Raw genomic sequence first — 16,994 nt, 5'->3', positions numbered from 1 at the left:
ATTCAGACTAGGATGTACAACTGGCATTACCATCAAACTAAAGGCATTCATGTATGGATACAGATGTGGTACTTTGATATGTAGATTTTACCCAGCATCCCAACTTCTTTGGAATTGGGTTGTATATTAAAGATTAAACTAAAAACGTAATGTAATTGTAATGTAATGAGTGGTTGCACATGTATGCAGATAAAGGCAGTAATATCAAAGAATACATATCTTATTAGAAGGCTCTTCATTTAACATATACTAAAGTAAAAGCTCTTCAATAAATGTGTCCAATTACTTTTCACACTGGTGAAAATAGCCTACATTATGTTTTTATATAGTAACGATCCTTCATGTTTGCCTCGTTTTTGATCGCTTTCTTTTTTTCCCTTAGAAAACCAAACAAAACAAAAGGTTCTGACACTGTTTACAAATGTGGCCAGTTGCATTATGGGAGACAGATGATTGACACCGCCGCCATTTTGCCTCCATTGTGTGAGAGATAGTAAATATCCGACATTGCCACACAAGCACAGCACACTTGGGTCCCTTCGAAGAAAAGCCGATAAATTCACTCTCGGTAAGTGGACATTTTGTCAGATCCTGTAAGCCATGGACAGCTGAGGGCCTTTTGTGGCCACGGTGAGGCAGCCGCAGTGCTTTTGGAGCTAAAACAGCGTGTTATTCGACGCTGCAGGGCGGCAGATCAGCTGCCCGATGCACGGGCCGACAAACGGCTCGCTGCTTCCAGTATCGCTCCACCTTCAGTGGCCACTAATGCGTCGCTGCTCCGCTGTAAAGGCCGTCTGTTCGCACCGTTCTGGCGCTTTCTGAGAGCCGCACTTGTCTCCTGTGTTTTGTTAACAGTGTTGTGTGGACGGGGCTGGTATTTCTAAGAGAAAGTTTGCGTCCCGCTCGGTGCCTGATATTGGGAGCTTCTTTCGCTCTGTGGCCATAATCCTGCGGTATGGGGCGGGGCTAAGACTGTTGGTCCCGCCCCCCAGCCCGGCAGAGTGAAACACCATTGGTCCTTCAACACGACAGGAGTCAGCTGATTGGTTCATTCTCCGAAGATGACCTGTTTACAGTGTAGCCTACTGGTGTTGCCTTCAGGGTCCGGGTTGGCTCGCTACCTCAGCGTTTTCGTGCCCCTGCAGACCGGAGGAAAAGTTTTCCCAAGCGATCCAACAGGAATGAAAATCAGCTGAGAGTGAGCAAGATGTGGAAACCAAACCCTTGCCATGCTGGCTAAATAACAAGCTAACAGGAACCTTGGAATGCGTGGTATCTGAATTATTGTAGGAGCAGACAGCTATCATGTTGCATTTTAAAGTTTAATCACTTTCTGAGTGCCCAAAACAAATACTGTTAGTGTTATCCTTTAGATAGATTGTAACCATAAACAGTAAATAATAAACTTTGTCTTGAATCAGTGAGGCATACTTTATGAGGGAGTGTTGTTCAGCAAAACTAACAATTAAATAAATGATTAAATGCCTGCACAGCTTTAACAATAAAATGAGCTGGTCAAAAACAAATAGAAGGGTACCATAAATAAAGTTGTATTTTTTAACTTTTCACTATCTACCCATATATTAAGTTATGATTTTGACTTGCATGGTCACCTTTTACTGTTTTTTTTTTTTTTCTTTTGGACGTAGCAATAAAAGCATGTTGAGTTCAGTTTGAAACACGTGTGGTATGAACAGTCTGTGTGTTTATTTTTTAAATATGTCCTCCAGGTGACACTGTGTCATAATGGCTCGTACCAAGCAGACTGCTCGTAAGTCCACAGGAGGAAAGGCTCCTCGTAAGCAGTTGGCCACCAAGGCTGCCCGAAAGAGTGCCCCCTCCACTGGTGGGGTCAAGAAACCCCATCGTTACAGGTAATACCTGGATTTCCATCAACACGGACGTTTGTCTGAATGACGAACAGTCAGATTAATGGCTGCTGAGTGTCTTTATCAAGATGGACGTGCTGGATGTTTTCATGACTTACTTAAAGCAGTTGTTTGCACAAACTGAAACACTCTGGCAATACTACACTTACCTTATAGTCAGATCGTTCCTGTGCAGTTCTTAGGCTGCCAAACACTAGATGATTTTATGTCCGATGTGCCCCTCCCGTGATTGTCGAGGCTTGACACAACTGATCATTGTGTGAATAATCTTCAAATGTTTGGTGTCAATGCGATTATTTTACTGTTCCTGATAGTCAGAGCCTCGATTGTAAATATCACACATTTGGTAATTTACAGTTTGTGATCGGAAGTATCTGACGGAATACCCACAATATCCAATGAGAGCTAGAACCCCAGGATGAATCACCAACTGGATGTTGTGTCATTTAAGAGCTCCTTTTTACTATGTCACTAGTTAGACATCTGTTTAATTGTTCTGAGAGGTTAGGGTGGTTTATGAGGCAGAGCTCGTTTTGTGTTTCAGGCCTGGGACTGTGGCTCTAAGAGAGATCCGTCGGTACCAAAAGTCCACTGAGCTGCTGATCCGTAAGCTGCCGTTCCAGCGCCTGGTCAGGGAGATTGCTCAGGATTTCAAAACTGACCTGCGTTTCCAGAGTGCTGCCATTGGAGCTCTGCAGGTGTGTGCGTGCATACAATATATTTATAGATTACATGAGTGGGATTTCCAACCTAATACAACTGTCCTGCTAATACCTGTTCCTCCGTCTACCTGCAGGAGGCCAGTGAGGCGTACCTGGTGGGTCTTTTTGAGGACACTAACCTGTGTGCCATCCATGCCAAGCGTGTTACCATCATGCCCAAAGACATCCAGCTGGCACGCCGCATCCGTGGAGAGCGTGCTTAGACAGTCTCCCTAATGTTTCATCTCTGTCTTGATTTTCTTTACCTGTGCCTGCCCTCCTTCCTTTATTCTACTCCACCCATTCCCTTCACCTTCCCCAGCCTACCCAGCTTCTCAGTAGACTTTAGAGTAATCTTGATTATGAAGAGATAGAAATATGTTGAGGTCTGGTCTTTCATAGGATTTTTGTCTTCACCAAATGTTTTAGGGTACCTTTTTTGTGCATGTAAAAGGTTAAGCAGATCAGAACCACGTGCGCACACACTACAACATGCATGTGGGTGGCATTTCAAAGCATGAACCCAACTTTGAGCTCACCTGGATTTTTCTAGGGTGGGAGACTAGTGGGTGCAGTTTGTGTGGCAAACAGAGCCAAAGCAGAGAGATGTCGCCAAGGGGCTAGTCTGCTTAAGGGGAGCTGCAACTTCCACAGCAGGGTGCTATTAAAACTAGTCCTGAGGCTTCTGCTCATCTAAACTTCCACCTGCTTCCCACCCCATCCGTCCCTCCACATTGCAATCACCCTGTCACTCTGTAGCTGCAGCCACATTGCTCACTGTAACTCTTCAGTCCCCGTCCTGTTGGTCTGATGGTTGGTCTGTGTGGATGTGTTAGCTCTGATCTTCCAAACCTCCTGTAATCAACAAACAAGAACCTCTTGGTCGCTTAAGAATATTGATTATTGTTGTGGATATGGTGTCTGTTTTTTTTACACATATAAATCATGGTTGAGCATCTCTTCCTTTACCACTTTCAGAACCAGTAAAATATGAAAAAAAGCAATTGATATTGATATTGGTATTATGTTTATGATTTTTTTTTTTACAGTGATCTGATTTAGAAAACCAGGAAGGGCTTCTCTGTTTTCCAAGGCAACTTCCATTCTAATGGCAGCCACATGGGGGAGCTGTTTTACCTTCTCCTCCTCTGTTAAACTGTTCACTGTAGATCAGTCATCATGCATTATACTTCTGTCTCTCTTTCACCATATAGGCATTAGACTTGTCACTGTATGAATTGACATTATAGTAAAAGTTATTCTCTGCATGTTTAGGAAATGTGTCTCCTGCACTCTGTAGATCTGTCCCTTTCTCAAAATTTGTGATACATAATATAATCTCATATTTGTTTTTATTTTTTCTTATTCTTCAAAATTTTCGGACATATAAATAAGCTGATCTTTGTATTTTCCAAATTTCTCATATTATGGTGGTAATAAATAGGTGTTTAAACAAACTGATGTAGCTGGGTTGATTTATTTTCTTTACAACATTAATCGGGGGATTACTGTAACATTCCACAGGAGTGGCTGATATGAGTAACCTCAGGAAACTGCAGTTTTTTATCAGTCTATAAAAACCAAACCACCATGCTTTCACACCACACATGCCAGCTGTCTGTCTTCTCTGTAATACTTGCCTGTTTTCTCTGTGATACTTACTGCATACTGAAAAAATGCAGCACATATACAAGTAGGATTTATGCTGCATTTCTGTCAAGAAAAACATGTTGCAAACAGCAATCATTTGGCTCATACCCAGAGGCTATGATCCAGAACTAGGAAACATGTTTATAAAATAAAACATGGAAATAAACATGACCCGTACACCACAAATATAACTTGTAATAGTTCCTTGACATCTGCCAGTGTGGCATGATTTCTGTATATTCTAACATGATGATCCCTCACAGAAATCTAACAATGCACATACTCCAAACTTACTTGACAATCCAACCACCTGTCAACCTGGTGAAGATCTTCATTAGGAGTTATCAAACAGTCATACTCAGGAACAAACCTATATAGATACACACAAGTACCTCAGTCAGGTGATTCTGATCTACTAGAACAAAGCGCTTAAGGGAGCAGAAGATGGCAACATAGGTCCAACAATACAAATACCAAAAAAAAGCATCTCAATCTAATCGAACATTTTTAATTATCAAAAAACATCTTACAAAGAGTAACATGAATGATAACAACTGAGCAGAAATACATGCTTCTTTCTTCAAAGTTGAATTGGAGGATCAGACAACTTTGTTCTGAGTGGTTCTTATTTGCTGGTAGGTTGACTCCTAATTATGCAGATTAGAATTACCTAATGAGTGAGGCATTTATCTGTAGCTATATAGGTTTGTTCCTAAGTGAAATTGTTTGCCTTCATGACAAATACATTTTTAAACTCATCTTACAAGTAGAATATGTAGCCACTGTGTTTGCACGTGTGTAATAATAACTCAACTTTCTTCATGTTTGGTATAGGAATGACAGATAATAGGGAATGAGTCAATAACACCAGCAGGATGAGAGGTCTCTTCTGTGGTGAAATGCATAAAAGGAACTGTTGTAAATGATATCTTTGTAAGCCTATTCAAAATATTTGAAATGCATTTCTGTAATTTGTATTAATGTGTGACTAATTCTAGCAGGACAGAAATGATTCAGAACTCTCACTGTCAGAAATGTGTCATGAGGAAACTCAAATATAGAGAAAAGTGTCAATCATCGTCATCTAGTGGACATATTTCTAACAGAGCAGACTCCTCACACCCTGACATTTTTGTGACAAACTTATATTGCTTAATAACAGGAGTCACAGGTTTTTGTTTAGATTTTTGTTTGCTTGGTTTTTTTATTTTGTTTGTTTTTAAGAAATGTGTTGTCTATTTTTCAATGCTAGCTTGCATTTTTTGAACACTTTCATTTTCTTGTTTTAAACAATGGTTAAAAGTTTTAGGAGACACAGGACTGAAGTTTTCCTTCTATGTCTGTGTGCTGTATTTTTCTGTGTTCACCTTCCTCAAGGTCTGCTCAGTGCCATCCATCCCCCATCACATCTGCTCCTGCCAGGGATTACAGCACAAAGGTCTGCCTGAAACTCTCAGTGCTGAGGAGAGAGATTACAAGGGCTCTACACCCTCTAAGAGAGGTTAACCAATCAGCACATAGATGCATGGATTAACCAATCACACCACAGAGAGGGAGGGCAGAGGGATTAAAATAAGAACAGAGTGGGATTAGGTCAAGATTGAGCGCAGAAAAACACTTTGAAATGTCGCTGGCTTCCAGTTTACTCCTCTTTGGTCCGACAGATTGAAATTTATAATCAAAATGTTGTGATGACATAGTCGATGACAGAGATCAGATATACATGGCAACAGTTACATTTTTTTTTGTACCAGAACTTCATCTAAAATAGGTACTCACATTATATATACATTTAGCTGTTAAAAGCATTTGTCATTCCACATGTATAAATGATGATGTGATCTGAAGTAACAATTAAAACCATAGGTTTGTGTTATTGATCATTTTACGGTTAGTGAACCAAAATGACAAACTAATTCAAAATAGCTTTAAAAACATGGTCACTGGAAATTAAGAATCAGCTCTCTCTGACCATTTTCCTTTCCTTCTCGTAACCTACAATGTACACATATTTTAGTTCAACATTTTCATAAAAATTATGTCATAGTTAGGTTTGCATGGCAGTATTGAGGCCATGTGAGGATTACATTGTCAGAGAAGTTGGGGAGATTGACGGAGTGCTGGGGGTGGGGTCCAAGAAGGACTGAAAGGAGGGGAACCACTGGTAGAGTTGTTAGAGAGATCTGGGAGATGGAACAATTGATGACAACTGCGGCAAAAAGCAAAACTTTGATAAACTACAGTGATTCAGGTGCTGTGATATGCTGTTTCAGGTCTCCACTGAACAAGTGGAATAGAAGTGAAGTGAGGAAAACACTCAGAAGACAGGCAGAGGAAAGATACTCCAGTGTTGGAGTGACAGGGTAAAGTAGGATGGACAAAGGTACAAGAAGTAGGAAAAAGTGAGGACAGAGCCAGGAAAGACAGGGGAGAGAGAGGCCAAGGTGGGTGAGAGACAGAGGGGAATAGGGCAATAATCCACTTAGGGCATTGCTAAAGGGAGGCTAAGAGGATTGGGACACTCCCAGATTCAGATAAGCTAAAATAACCAAGATGGCCCAGTGAGAGCCACACAGGCCGCATGACAGGTTCAAACCTGACCACAGCATGGACTCTTTACATACTCCAGTCTTCACACTCACCTCTAACTGTGAATCCAAACCACTAACAAGACTACAAACACAAACTACAATTCATTTCAAAGCACAGAATGATCACTGCACAAAAGTGTAAAGAATAAATGACTTTAATGTGTCACACAACTAAAACAGAAAAGCTCACATTTCCATATAGAGATCAGGATAATAACACTAAAGTCTAACACTGTAATACACAACACAGATGTTGAAAAATATCTAAACACACCAAATCACATATGGAAGTGTAGCATAAAATAATAATAAACGGTTTAATATGATTCAACCCTGAAAGAGGAAACAAACTATACAACTTCAGAGCCCATTCATGGTAGAGCACTCTCCTCACTATATGGTAATAGAGGTTTAAAACTAAATGAACACTTGTATTGTGTATGTGGCTGAGAGGTCTTTCCCTACAAACTCTTTAAAGGCTTTTGTTCTCTTATTTAACAAAGCAGGAAAAATACAACACATGATTTGTTGTCAGGCAGCATCGATGACTGTCACTCACAGTCCTCTCTAAAGCCAAATAAAATGCATTTCTACAGAGGTCACCTTGAGAAAATCTTACAAACAGCTGATAATCAGAGATAACAAGTCCTCTGGCAGAGCTGCTTCACACTGTCTCACACGAAACTCAATGACACACGACAGGCTGACACACATGAAAGCTACACTTTATCACTTTCTAGAGGACCTGGAACTTCCAGGAGTTTTGGTCTTTGTGGTCCAGGCAGTCCATTGTAGTGAAGCCCAGTTTCCAGGCCTGCTGGTCCTTGTAATCCAGGCAGTCAACAGAGGTGAAACCCAGGGAGGAGACAGTGCTGTAGCCCTGTGAGGACAGGGAGGCAGGGGACTGGCTTAGGGAGCCCCCCATCGAGGGCACAGTGATGGGGCTGAGTGCACCCCCGGTGCCTGACAGCTGCGAGTGCATGGGGGACAGGTAGGCACTGCAGTCCAGGCCAGTGAAGTAGGAAGTAGTGCTGGCGTAGCCCTGGGTGTAAGCTGATGGCTGGCTGTAACTCATAGGGTAAGGTGAGGGCCGCTGCATGCAGGGGGTCGTGGAAGACGCCAGGGGGTCAGGCAGGGGTGAGATGGCCGGGCTCCAGATGGATACGGCAGTGTTTCCAGTGCTGGAGCTCTGAGCCAGGCTGGGGCCTGACTGAACAGAAGAGGGGCTGTAGGAGCTGGATGGATTAGGAACAGGCTCGGGAGCACTGGGTTCCTGCACTGGAGAGGCCTTCTTCTTTGGAGGGCGCGGCTTGGACTGCCCACTGCTCTGTTGCTGCTGCTGACGGCACTTGGCACGGCGGTTTTTAAACCAAACCTAGAGACACAAAGGTAAAGACCAACTGTCAGACATAGGAATGTGTCTAAAGCTGTAAATAGTAATAGTAATATAAGTGTGTGGTACGATGTGAGAAAGAACTTTATGACCTGTGTCATAAAATGATTTATCAAAATTAATATACAGACAATAGCATTAATATAAAGTGGTTCTCGTGCAGGCAAAGGCTGTTGCTTTAAAAGTCTTAAGATGTCGAGTCTCACTACAATATGAAACCCCAAACACTGAACAAGATGGCCTCTGTCAGGGCTGTAGACTACTATCCCACACCTGCACACGTGACTCGGGCAGGTTGATCTTAAGGGCCACCTCCTCTCTCATGAAGATGTCTGGGTAGCGGGTCTTGGAGAACAAAGCCTCCAGGATGTCCAGCTGTGTGCGGGTGAAGGTGGTGCGCTCCCTACGCTGCTTCCGGGGTGTAGCTGCAAACCCCAGACACAGAGAGAGGATTATTATACTGACAGTCCCTGAGTGAGAGCTCTGTTTTGAGAATGGAGACATGAATTATGAGCAAAACATAGAAGGAATGTGAAAGATAGTGTCTTATTTTAGTGACTAGTGATGATCACAAATAAAAATGTTGATGCAAACCTCACAACACACTGAAACTTCTTCTACAGGCCGGTTATGTCCAATATGAAAAGTATTTGCTCATTATACTTAATTATTATAATTGCCACCTGTTCTTTATAGACTTAGTTTGCCCAGAGAAAGAGAAACATTGCAACGTAGTCATTTAACTATAGTTTGTACAGCCAACGTTGTACTGCCCTCCATGGTACACAGCCAAATGCCTAGGTGTATTTGTTTCAGAACAAGTATAGTGAGGAATTATTAGATGCAGCCATGGGAATTTGGCATTTAGCACAATACCTGTCTGCATCTAGAGTCATTTTTATATTTAGTGTCAAAGACATTTAAAAAGTCTTGTGTGGGGTCGGTGAGACAAAGACAACATTAAAAAATCCGTCAAAGCTCCTAATTTGTTTCATTGTCAAAACAGGTTGAGCTTCTCTGCCGATTAAAAGTGTTTCTGGTTCAGTCCGTGTATTAAAAGTCGGCAACAACAGACTGTGGAAATGAAAATATGAACTTTCAACAAATCATTAGTCACAACTACAGCTATGCAGAAATGTTGTGTTTTTCTGTGTCACAATTATGCAACAGGCTCCATTGTACCATCTCATCATAATCGCCAGCCTTTACATCATTAAACAGGCTCTCATGAAACTTTCTTTATGCTCGTTATTGTGTATGTTTGCCACAGCACTGCGCATTCTGTGCGTTTTAACCATCAGAAAACAAAGACGCAAATATAGAGAATTTAATCAATCTAAAAGTTAAGTCAAAAATATGTACTCACATGGATACGCGACGGTTGTGTGTAGCACGTCCATTCCAGTGGCAGGCAGATTTAACCCGTTCATGGTGTAATGGGGCTGCTTTATGTAGGACATCATCCTTACAGCAGGCTTTTAAAGTCCTGGTGCTGACTTTAGGTCGAACACGCAACACAACTGCCGAGGGCCCCTCAGAACTCAGCTGGGGCAAAGAGTCGGTGCGTCAGATCCAACCTGCTGCTGAGAGAAGCGGGACGCGCCGCAGACCACCACAGAAACCACAGGTGTTTTTCCTTTTTTTAACTGAAGCTTCAGTTTCCACTGTCTGTCGGCTTCACAGGAGGGCACACAGCAGCGCGATGAGCATCAAACTACTTCTGCAGTCGCATTTCACATAGTGAAGTCATCGCACAGGTGATGGCCTCAGGATGCCTTTGCGCACTGGAGAGGTCGCTCCACTGAGTTTCTTTACCGGCACACGCTGCTAATTAGAGGGAGCAAGTAGCTTCAGTAAACCCCACCCACCCGCGCCCTCACACCCACACACACATACAATATATATATATATATATTTATGTACTGAATATATATATATATATATATATATATATATATATATGTATGTATATATAGAGAGAGTGTGTATGTATTGAATCTTCATATTGAATATGTAAGACTGTCATAGTTAAACAGTCTATGCTTTCCACAAAATACTGTATATATTACATTTTTCATATTGCAATTTATATACTACTGTTGCACTTCTGATTGGATGGTAAACTTCATTTCAGAGTAATGTAGTTTTTCAATGACAATAAAGTTGAATCTAACCTAATCTTAATTTCTTTATATGAATGTTTGAGTGAAAAAATAAAAAAAAATTAAAAATAATAAAAGAACTTTCTATTTCAAAAATCATGTTTTGTAAGTGCCAGTTCCCTTTCAGCTCTCATGGTGTCCTCCCACAAATCCTTTTTTCCTTTCTCCTTTCTTCCTGCTGATAAATTAACCCGCTGTACATCTACTGTACTTCATAAATTCAATCTCCAAAACAGGTGGACACACAAACACATACATAAGTACACCCAGATGCTTAAAACCGAGAAAGCTCATTTGATTTATTATAATATGCTTTATCTGAAAAGTATCTTATCTCCAGATAAAGGGAGGAAAGGCGAGCCATTCAGTAGTGGAGTTGTAGAGGAGGCTGCAGGGAACTTTAGCCACACAAAGGGGGTAATGGACATGTTGGTGTGTAGGCTGGGAAAAAAGAAATAGAAAAGACAGAGAATGTGGCAGAACAGAAATGAGGGAGGAGGACGGTGAGAGCAACCTGGACAGCAGCTTCAGAGCAAGGCGACAGCACCAGATGTAAACCTGTAACTAGACATGTTGGTTTTACTCATGAAAAAAAGGATTCCTGCAATTCCACTTTGTTTTCATGGGCATTGTTGTCATTGACTTTAAAATTGCTTAGGAACGAGACTTAGAGGAATACATTTTTATGTGTTGGGAGATTAAGCTGGAACTCTCTAAATGTGCATGAATTGTAGGTTTCTATAATGCTCTGAAAACCTTGTCAATTGTTTATTGATATTTTAATAGTGTGTAGTTGAAACCAAATATGTTTTCTTGACTTTTTGGCTCACATTGCTGAGTTTTATTTTTCAATTTGTTAGGAAAACATCATAGTCCAAATGTGTAGTGTGTGAGGTGACGTTTTTGCTAAATTCATACCAGGTACTATCTTTTTATGAGTTATGTTTTATCTGATTAAAAAGATTATAATTGTTATACAAACACTGTCCAATTGATTTTGATCATGGTGATACAATTTTCCTTCCTTCCTTCCTTTTATAGTGGAACAGCTTGTCCTGCAGCTGCAACAGCAAACAGGGAACTAGGGAAGAGGCCTGAGTTGATATAATCCCTGCCGTACTGCCCCTCCCCCTAAAGCTGGAGTCATAGAGACACGTTCAGAACGATGCAAGCAAGAATTTATATATAAGATAACCAGAGACTGTGTTCAACATAGTCTGGAAAACTAGGGTCAATATGTGAAATAAGAAGGACAACAGGTGGATTTAAGTCAAGTGGACATAGAGGGAGGAGGAGAGGAGGCCAGCAGGTACCCAGATTAAGGGAAGGGGTGTAAGAGGGATGGAAGCAGGTGAAGGGGCAGAGGGTGGGGGAAGCTCCAGCTCCTCGTCCCCACTGACACACTGTTTCAGTTAATCCAGATTAGAGCGTCTAAAACAGGTCGGCTAAATCTGCAGGCCAGCCAGCAATACAGAGGCTGCTGTCAGCCCCAATCACTCACTATACCCACCCTAACACACACACACACACACACACTGTAATAATCTTTTGTCCAGACCAGGTGCTACCAGCTCAGGTCCCTCCCCCATCCTGTACTCCAGGTAGGACACACCAGTTGGACCATGACGAATGAATGACTGACTAATAATAATAAACATGAAAATTTGAAGAATTCAGACATTGCTGCTCCAGCCAAGAGTTAGTCCGACATATTACACCGCATTAAAAACACAATTTATTACACAAATTGAACACACATGACATCAAATGTTAATTAGTTGGTTTTAAAGGAGATAATCAGAGTCAGACTAGGTGTTCTGTCTCATTGGTGGGCAGCCCTCTGGGCTATTGTTAATGGGTCCAATCCCATCCATGCATTAGCACAGCTGGGGTGGGCTTCTTTGTCTGTCCAAACTGAGTGCTTATGTTATTTCTGCATCTCTCCCACATATGTGCTTCAGACATAATCTTGCCTTTCTTTTATTCAGCTAGAGAGCATGAAGAAAGATAAAAGAAGTACTGGGGAGGGGTCGACAGCCATTGCATCCCCCGCTGCTGCCACACCTCTGGGCAGAGCGCCTAATGTCAGGTGGAGAATGTGACCCTGTCCGGGGCAAGACTGAACCCAGACTTGGCTGAATCAGCCTCCATTGCTCTCCCGATGGCAATCTTGATTTAGCAGCCAGAGCAGTGAGTCCCTGTTGTTCATCTGTTGCTACTCCTCTTCTGGCTATGATTCAATTTTTACAGGTATTGCTTGACGTTGTTGTCATGGCAGACCACATGGTGTCTCGATACAACCCACAGCAAGTTCCATGTCTTGTGGTGCTCTGGTTCCACTCTCCCACTATCACTGCCTATCTCTCTGCAGCAGACACTGAGCCTGTGGAGCTTCACAGACTCAGATGCCCACTTGTACACATGTTACTCAGGTGGATTTGAGTGTGGATCATTTTCCCACAGCCAGAGCTTGGCTTCACTTTTTGGGGTGAAGTGCCAGCAAGCAACCCAACTCTCCTAAGGATACTTCAATGGCTAAGCTAGATGAAAGGTTTCACCAGTGCTCTTATCAGTCAGCAGCTACCAGTAATAACTTTGCCATTCTGGACCTTTCCCTGTCTGAGCAGGCGGCACAGCCAGACACCCTTTTAACTGACTTTACCGAGGAGGTGAGCAAGATAGCAGGAATGATTTGGACTCTCTGTGTGCCTACTGTGATGGAGTCAACCCAGGTTGCTGCTTTGCAGATGCTGGCCTGCCACATTTGGCTGTACCCTTTTCCCACAGCAGAAGCCATGAGTAGGAATCTGTTGGGGGTCCCATCATTCAGGATGGTTATTTGTAGCTCATTCCTATGTGCTGGTGAAAGAGCTGCAGTCAGTGGCACAAGTGGGGGAAAGGCTCCAGTGCCATGTGCCCTCTCAGTCCCCTGGCTGTTGGTGTGAGCTCCTGCTGCGGCACCCTGTCGCCATCCTCCAGTTCCTGTTCTGCCTCCTTATCTTGCTGAGCAGCAATTGTCCTGCCCCCAGTGAAGGGCTGCCTGGTCCAGTGGGCATGTGTGTTCCTGGTCCAGTTCTGCATCTGAGCCTCCACGGAAGCAGACGAAGTTCAGGCATGCCACAAGGAAATGTGGATGAACAGGCTGATACACGTCACACTCTCTAGTTTGCCACTCCCCCACCGTCATTCAACCAAGTGGTGGAAATTTGCCATTGACCTCAGTGCAGGCCCTCACAGTGTTACTGAACACCATGTAAACATGCATCTTTCAGGTCTATGGAAGTGAACCAGTTGCCCTGTCAAACACACTGCTTGACCTGTGCCAGCATGGTGAAACCTCCCCACTGACACTGATTCATTGAAGAGTGACATATTTATGCCAGGGAAGGTTGATGACAGGCCCTCATGGATGGGAGGATGCATTCTTCCAGGCAAACTGCCTATTCAAAACTGCTCTGTCTCCAGCAAAGAGTGGGAGCGATATTTCTTCACCTGCAGTTATAGGAGTATGGCCCTGGGCTGTTGCTTGTCTGCCTGCCTTAGGTGCTTATTTGTGTGCACTGCTGTGGCCAGTTTTTGAATTTTGCGTTAGCCTGTGGTTGAAGGTTATACTCCTGATTAGATATCCTGCTATTGTTAGTTGATTAATTAATGTAACCTAAGGTTCTTTCGGGGATTCAGACAAAGCCCTCTGAGCTGTGGGCCCCACTAGTTCCTTGAGCTAGCTGATGAAAATGCTTCTTTTGGGAAGGTTCTGTCCGAAACATCATATATACGGGAGAGACACTGATGTGATTGAGTGACTGAGAAAGAAAGTGGGGCCCACCCCCAGGTAGGCATTAGCAATTTTCTTTTCAGTATGCTAGCATGAGGATAGGATAGCCCAGAGGGCTGTGTCCAATTCACAGAAAGTTGAGTTACATTACATAACCAACATTTCCACCTGTTTTCAGTGTTGAAGATAAGTTATGAAAAGCACCACTGTTGCCTAGACATTACATTTATCTAGAACAAATTTTAACAGTAAAATATCTACATTTATCAATATAATGAGAAAATGCTATTAATGATGTATCCACCAATTCAGGAAATTATAGAACTGAACATAAAACTACACGACAACATATTTCAGGAGTTTGCCACCAAAATTCCAAATTGTTCAATACATTTATCCACAAATAGCAAGCAATTCAATTCAATTTTATTTGTATAGTGCCAAATCACAATACAAATCATCTCAAGGCACTTTATAAAAACAAAAACGCCAACAAATCCCTTGTGAGCAAGCACATGGCAACAGTGGAGAGGAAAAACTCCCTTTAACGGAAGAAAAAACCTCCAGCAGAACCAGACTCAGTTTGGGCGGCCATCTGCCTTGACCGGTTGGGGTGAGTGGATAGAGGAGAGAGAGAAAAGAACAGCAACAATAAACAACAAATAGACACTGCAGGTTGGTCGGGTCAGTAACTGCACATCAGCGATATACAGCTCCAGGACCGGGGACACCTGCAGAAGGTACAGAGAGAGAACAGAGAGAGGGAGAGAGCACAAGGTTAGTGACATTCAATGGTGGAATATACATGTGACAATCATTTTAGCCTTGAGGTAACAAATGCATGGACTAGTTTTTCTGCATCATTTTGAGACAGGATGTTCCTAATTTTGGCAATGTTGCGCAGGTGAAAGAAGGCAGTTCTAGAGCTTTGTTTTATGTGTGAGTTAAAGGATATGTCCTGGTCAAAAATAACTCCAAGGTTTTTCACAGTAGTGCTGGAGGCCAGGGCTATGCCATCTAAAGTAACTATAATTTTAAAAAAGTTATTTCTGAGGTTTTTAGGTCCAAATACAATAACTTCTGTTTTCTCTGAATTTAAAAGTAGAAAGTTACTGGTCATCCAGGCCTTTATGTCAGTTAGACACGCTTGAAGTCTGGTTAACTGGTTTGTGTTAACAGGTTTAATAGATAGATACAACTGTCATCTGCATAGCAGTGGTAATTAATAGCGTGCTTCCTAATGACATATCCTAAAAGAAGCATGTACAGGGTGAACAGAATCGGTCCTAGCACAGAGCCTTGTGGAACTAACTTTTGTGCGTATGGAAGGTTCATCATGGACATGAACAAACTGGAATCTGTCCGATAAATAGGATTGGAACCATTTTAATGCTGTTCCTCTGATACCAGTCGCATGCTCCAATCTCTGTAATAAGATGTTGTGGTAAATAGTGTTGAATGGAGCACTAAGGTCTAGGAGAACAAGTATAGAAACAAGTCTATTATCTGAGCCTAAGAGAAGATCGTTGGTGACTTTTAACAGTGCTGTTTCTGTACTATGATGTGCTCTAAATCCTGATTGGAAATCTTCAAATAGTTCATTTCTGTTTAAGTGGTCTGATAGCTGCTTAGCAACAGCTTTTTCTAGGATTTTAGAAATAAATGGTAGGTTAGACATTGGTCTATAATTAGCCAAGACTCCTGGATCAAGACTCGGCTTTTGAGTAAGGGTTTGATTACTGCAGTCTTAAAGGCCTGTGGTACGTAGCCTGATACTAGAGATAAATTTACTTAGTCTAATAAAGATGAGTTCATTAATGGCAGGGTGTCTTTAAGCAGTCTAGTCGGGATGGGGTCTAAGAGACACGTTGATGATTTAGATGAAAGATGATGTAAATTCAGAGAGATCTATGGGAGAGAAGCAGTCTAAACATAACTGAGGTCTTACAGATGATTCAAGAGCTACTGTAGGAGAAGATTCATTTATTGCAGGTATAGGAAGCATCTGCTGAATTTTATCTCTAATAGTTGTGATTTAATTTGTAAAGAAACTCAAAGTCATCACTGCTGAGAGCTAAGGGAACACTGGGCTCAACAGAGCTGTGACTTTTTGTCAGCCTGGCTACAGTGCTGAAAAGAAACCTGGGATTGTTCTTATTTTCCTCTATTAGTGATGAATAGTATGCAGTTCTGGCTTTATGGGGAGCTTTTTTTATATGTTCATAGACTGTTTTTCCAGGATAGATAAAATTCCTCTAAATTTGTGGAATGCCACTTCCTTTCCAGCCTTCGTGATGCCTGTTTTAAGGTACGAATATGTAAATGCAGTAAATCTCGTCTGATTCACTAACTTCTTTTTCAGACAGGCCACAGTATCAGACATTTCACGCAGTGAGACTACAGCACTGTCAACAATATGATCCATTTGATAGGCAGTAGGATTGAGGCAGCTGCCCTCCACTGTGTTGGCACATGGCATAGATGTAAATAAAGATGGGATCATTTTCTTAAATTTATTAACAGCGTTGTCAGATAAACATCTGCTGTAGTGGAATTTTCTTCTGAACGCTGCATGATCCATCATCTTAAATTCAAAAGTTATTAAAGAATGATCTGACAAAATAGGATTTTGGGGAAAAATTATTAAATGTTCAGTTTTGATGCCATATGTCAGAGCAAGATCAAGGGTGTGATTGAAACAGTGGGTTTATTCAAATTTTAAGTGAAACCAATTGAATATAATATAAGATTCAAATCTGAGTTTTAAGCAACATTAATTAAGCATGAACATTATTTTAAGCAAGTGTGAAACATGAGGCCTCCAGAGAACATA

The 16,994-nt window shown here is 41.9% G+C and overlaps 2 protein-coding genes across 3 annotated transcripts; one reads left to right on the top strand and one right to left on the bottom strand.

The window, feature by feature from the left end:
* Window positions 1-421: 421 nt before the first annotated feature.
* On the top strand, window positions 422-4,047 carry h3f3c (H3 histone, family 3C). Of its 2 annotated transcripts, XM_026328047.2 has the most exons (5): window positions 422-568; window positions 1,731-1,874; window positions 2,434-2,587; window positions 2,686-2,706; window positions 3,640-4,047. In XM_026328047.2, the coding sequence occupies exons 2-5, from the start codon at window positions 1,747-1,749 to the stop codon at window positions 3,640-3,642; spliced, it is 306 nt and encodes a 101-aa protein (XP_026183832.1). In that variant the 5' UTR covers window positions 422-568; window positions 1,731-1,746; the 3' UTR covers window positions 3,643-4,047. The 2 variants fall into 2 exon arrangements, with proteins under 2 accessions (XP_026183832.1, XP_026183831.1); XM_026328046.2 differs by lacking the exon at window positions 3,640-4,047 and having other exon boundaries at window positions 2,686-3,626.
* Window positions 4,048-7,211: 3,164 nt separating this feature from the next.
* crx (cone-rod homeobox) lies at window positions 7,212-10,060 on the bottom strand. The gene is made up of 3 exons (XM_026328592.1): window positions 9,591-10,060; window positions 8,498-8,649; window positions 7,212-8,206 (listed from the first exon to the last, which is right to left on the bottom strand). Exons 1-3 carry the CDS (start codon window positions 9,685-9,687, stop codon window positions 7,568-7,570), a joined length of 888 nt encoding a protein of 295 aa, XP_026184377.1. The 5' UTR covers window positions 9,688-10,060; the 3' UTR covers window positions 7,212-7,567.
* Between the last annotated feature and the right edge of the window lie 6,934 nt (window positions 10,061-16,994).

Source organism: Mastacembelus armatus, chromosome 14, assembly GCF_900324485.2.
Source record: "Mastacembelus armatus chromosome 14, fMasArm1.2, whole genome shotgun sequence".
Classification (NCBI taxonomy): domain Eukaryota; kingdom Metazoa; phylum Chordata; class Actinopteri; order Synbranchiformes; family Mastacembelidae; genus Mastacembelus; species Mastacembelus armatus.
Note: the sequence above shows the minus strand (reverse complement) of the source record. Positions and strands in the feature narration are given on the sequence as shown.